This window comes from Bidens hawaiensis, unplaced genomic scaffold (assembly GCF_021521415.1).
Source record: "Bidens hawaiensis isolate Kalapana, Puna unplaced genomic scaffold, B.hawaiensis_p1.1 tig00006250_1, whole genome shotgun sequence".
In the NCBI taxonomy this organism is placed as follows: domain Eukaryota; kingdom Viridiplantae; phylum Streptophyta; class Magnoliopsida; order Asterales; family Asteraceae; genus Bidens; species Bidens hawaiensis.
In genome coordinates, this window is record NW_027491413.1 from 1282061 (window position 1) to 1286861 (window position 4801).

Here is a 4801-nt window from a genome sequence, read left to right on the forward strand (position 1 = left end):
GTAGAATGCAGGAGGCTTCTTCATCTCCTTTTGTGAATTGAAATCTCGATTTTTTTTATTTTGAATTTTGAAGGAGGAATAATCATATTATTATTATTATTAATGGCAGCAGCAATTTACAGTCTTTACATCATCAACAAATCAGGAGGTCTCATATTCTACAAGGTAAATATATACCCAACCCAAATTGATGATTTAGTTTTAGGGTTTTAATTGAATGATCAAATAATAATGTAAGAACAGGATTATGGATTACAAGGAAGAATGGATACGAATGACAGCCTGAGATTGGCCAGTCTCTGGCATTCGATGCACGCCATCTCTCAGCAGCTGTCCCCCGTTCCCGGATGCTCCGGTATCGAGCTTCTCGAAGCCGACACCTTTGATCTCCATTGCTTTCAGTCTCTAACCGGTATGCTGCTGCTGCTCTTACTTTAATTTGACTGAATAAGTGTTTGTTAATACCTCACTAGTTACATCCTTATATCCGCATTCATAATCATCATACACATAGACTGCAGAAACATATTATGTATCTGAAAAATAATACTATTCTTCATATAAAATAAATTAAAAAAAAAGCTATTACATAGCATCTAATTAGTACCAAAGAATCAAGATTCAAATGTAATTCCAAAACTTGAAAACCAAAAGTTCAAAAAAGGTAAAGGTTCAAATGATCATTGTTCTTGATCCATCATCAATACCAATAGAGGTGGAACTTAGGATCTAAAAGCACATATATTGGGCTTCGCTTGGAAATTTAGCCTAGGCGCAAGAAGCGAGGGATTATAATATACATCGGATAACGAATTCACTTTTTGTCTAAAAGTTTAATATTTTTAATAGTTTCTGAAATCGGAGTTTTAAAAAGGGGTCAGGGGCTGGTATAAAAAGTGCATTTGGTAATCTATTAGATGCAACTGACATATAATCCAAATAATGAATTAGGCTTTGGTTTAAGACGGAATTTATCATTCATGTTATATGATGTTGACACATAAAGGTCAAACGGGTCTGGTATTTAGTCAACATCAGCCATGCCAATTTGGTTTCTCAGCAGAACGAATAATTTGTTTGAATGAAGCGTGTTTTGGTAGAAATCATAGTTATCAAATGCGTTAGGCGCATTGGCCTCGCCCAGGGCCTAGGCGCAAAAAAAGCGAAGGCCTAAGGATAAATAAGCGCATTTAAATAAAGCATTTAAAACATATTATGTATATGAAAAACTAATACTATTCTTCAATAAAATAAACAAAAGCTATTATAAAACATTTAATATCATCTAATTAGTACCAAAAGTTCTAAAATAGTCAAGATTCAAATGTGATTCCAAAACTTGAATAACAAAATGTATCAATATAATGTCTTTGACTTCTTCTAGATCTAAGTTTCAATAGCAGCCCTTGCGTTTCTTTTGCTCTGCTTTTATGCTCTCATGTTCTTGGCATAGACAATGCCAAAGCGCTCACCTAGGAACTAGAAGCGCATTTATTGAGCGTCGTCTGAAAATTGGGCCTAGGCGCAAGAAGCGAGGGCTTTTAATAACTGTGGTGGAAATCAGGTAACGGGCCTAAATCTGTCCATTTTTTTTTACTGTTTTACCTCTGAAGTGAAGTAATAACTATGCAAGCAAATTATTGGAAGATTAGCTTTACTTTAAAGTGGCATGGGTCAGTTCTGCTGTTTGTTAACTGGCTTTATAGCGGACAGTAAATGGTGACAAAGAAAACTAAGGAAACGGGTGACAACTATAAACCACATAACGAATTTGTTTTGGGTTTAAAAGTTTAATTTTTTAATCATTTATGTGACCGTAGTTCTAAACGGGCGAGGTCAGGAATAGATTTCGTCATGCTGACATAGGAAGGTCAAACGGGCCAGTTCCTTAGTCAACTTTTATAGTTTAAATGCTGTTTAAATAGAGTTTTACATCGGATAACAAATTCGTTTTTTGTTTGAAAGTTTAATTTTCAATCGGAATTTTAAAAACGGGACGGGCCAGGGCTGGTATAAAAAGTGTATATGGTCATCTATTAGATGCAACTGACATATAATCCAAAATCAAACCAATAAAACTTAACACTTACCAATCCTAAGAACAGAAACCCTGACAAAACCCCATAATCACGTAACAAACTTATAACCGTCACACAACTATCCACAGTTACTGGAAATTCACCTTAACGTAAAGACGCCAAACAAACCAAACACATGCACCAACCAACGACATCTGATAAACGAAGATGAACACATGATCGGAAGCCAGACAACATGCAAAGAATAAAGCAACCAACACAATTAATAAAGAAGAGATGGACACCTGTAATATACGGGGCTTAAAAATGCAAACCTTTACAACAACCAGGCCCCAAGTTAGTGGTGTAAAAAACCCAAAAAAAAAAGAAAGAAAATTCCATTTGTCCTGGCCAAGACTCGAACCCGGGAATACAACGAATCACAACATAACAAAATTTCCCAAGTTCCACCCTGGCATAACCACACTTAAGTTAGAACTTCAATCATTCTATTATATACCAACATAAATTTCATTAAAAAAAACCATCTGCGGCACCAAATCCTTCTTCAGTCTAATTAGATAATTAAATTCAAGACTTGAAGTATATTTTCTTTTAATATCAGAAGCAGACATATACACTTGTTGACAAACGGGTTGCTGATACCCTCAAGTTAACCAAAATTGTTATGTGTTTATTTGAACGTTGGATGAACCTGTTAATGCAATATATAAAAAGTGCCCCAAACTATCTTGTTTATTATTTTCAAAATTTTAACAAACTTGTATTAGTTTTCAAGCTTAATACTAAATGATGCTTTGACATACTTCTTATACTACTGGTTGGGAAAACTGAAATTGAATATCTAGTTTTTGATGCTAAAAAGTTTTAAGCTTTTATCGAATGGGTTGGTCAAGTCAACCTGAACCTGGCTCATAGAGATGACAATTGTACGGGATTTGGTAATTCGTGTCCCATACCCGATTATAAAACCCGTTACTCATTATTCATCGGGTTAACGATATACTTGTGGGCATCGGGTATTATGTGGCAAAAAGTTACCTATTTTCTATTGGATGCCCGTTACCCGAAATGTGATTTAAAACTCACCTCAAAAACTGACAAGATACATGGAATACACAACTACACTTCTAAAACTCCATAACTTTAATAATTTCAAGTTTTTGTAACAATTTCAACATACCATTTAAGATATTTTTTAAAAGTACTGTAACATAATATGTAGTATGTAATTTATTCGGTTTGGAAACAGTAAACGAGGTTGCGTAATTTGGGTAGGCATCAGCTAACACCATAACCGTCTTAAACCTGTGAATTTTTTTAAAACTGATGACATACCCTAATACCCGTCCAATTTATTCGGTTTGTAAACAGTAAACGAGGTTGCGTAATTTGGGTAGGCATCACCTAACACCATAACCGTCTTAAACCTGTGAAATTTTTTAAAACTGATGACATACCCTAATACCCGTCCCAAATGTTTCAGTTTTCCCGCCAGGTTCAGGTTCATTTGTCATCCCTACAGGCACAAATAACTAAATGGGGAAGTCATGTTATGAGACTAATATAAAGTTACTGTAACATTCCCTTTTATTTTTATTTATTTTATTCTTTCAGTGTTCAATATCATCTCTCTCTCTTGGCATGCATATGTCAGCTTCGTATCCCTGTAGCAAGTAGGGTTATTCAAAAACCGTTGAAAAACCAACTGAACTGTTCAAACCAAAGCAAGTCATCCCGTTTGACTGTTTGAAATTACAACAGTTCTGTTTCATGGTTTGATGGTTTTTACGGTTCGGTCCTGTTCGAAACTTGTAGCCAGCTGTTTTTTAACCTTTATTATTTGTATATTTTTTATGAAATACGGATTATATTCAGGAACAATCCTTTTTCTTTTCAAAGTTTTTTAGTACAAATTAATGATTGAAAACAAGAATTGTTTCAAACCGGTAATTACTACCAAAATAGATTTTATACAACTTTACTAATTAATTGTATATTTGGCAGGTACAAAGTTTTTTGTGGTATCCGAGCCTGGAACACAAAATATGGAGAATTTGTTGAAACATATTTATGAACTGTACACGGATTATGTTCTAAAGAATCCGTTTTATGAAATGGAGATGCCGATAAGGTGTGAGCTTTTTGATATTAATTTGGCACAAGCAATACAAAAGGACCGTGTTTCATATTTCGGGCGGTGATGAAACAAAGGTTTTTTAAAATAAACGCATATTTATGTATCCGACCCGATCAGGGTTATTGAGTGGTTGAATTGAAGAATGTTTGTTAACTGATGTTATTACTTTGCAGTTACGTCTTTTAAATATGTGTGTTGAATAAACATGTGTTTGTCAAATGAATAAGTCCGGTGACCAGTTTAGGGGTGTTCTGGGCCGGTTTTGACGAAATTCAAGTTGAAATGTAAACGTTTGAAACGGCAAACTGAACCAGTTGGGTGGTTAGGTTGGTTGTCGGACCCGTTGGTTTTACCGGTTTGGTGGTTTAACAGTTTGAATGACAATTTGAATTGAATATCACTCTTTCAAAAAATGTCTTTGAAAGGTTAAGATGTTTCATTACAATACATATATAATTATATATTTCAAAAATGAAAAAAAATATGAATAACAAAAGGTTAAACAAACGGTTTCAATGTACAAAGTGAATTAATAAAACCGTGTGTTAAATAAATTATAGGCTTATAGCTATATTGGCATCGACTATGTCTCTCATTGGTTCTCCAGTTAGAACTTATTTGG

At 34.3% G+C, this 4801-nt stretch overlaps 1 protein-coding gene across 1 annotated transcript; it reads left to right on the forward strand.

Annotated features, from left to right (window-relative positions):
• Window positions 1–4367, forward strand: LOC143631723 (uncharacterized). Its single transcript, XM_077100392.1, has 3 exons — window positions 1–165; window positions 244–412; window positions 4047–4367. Exons 1-3 carry the CDS (start codon window positions 103–105, stop codon window positions 4241–4243), a joined length of 429 nt encoding a protein of 142 aa, XP_076956507.1. The 5' UTR covers window positions 1–102; the 3' UTR covers window positions 4244–4367.
• The last annotated feature ends 434 nt before the right edge of the window (window positions 4368–4801 follow it).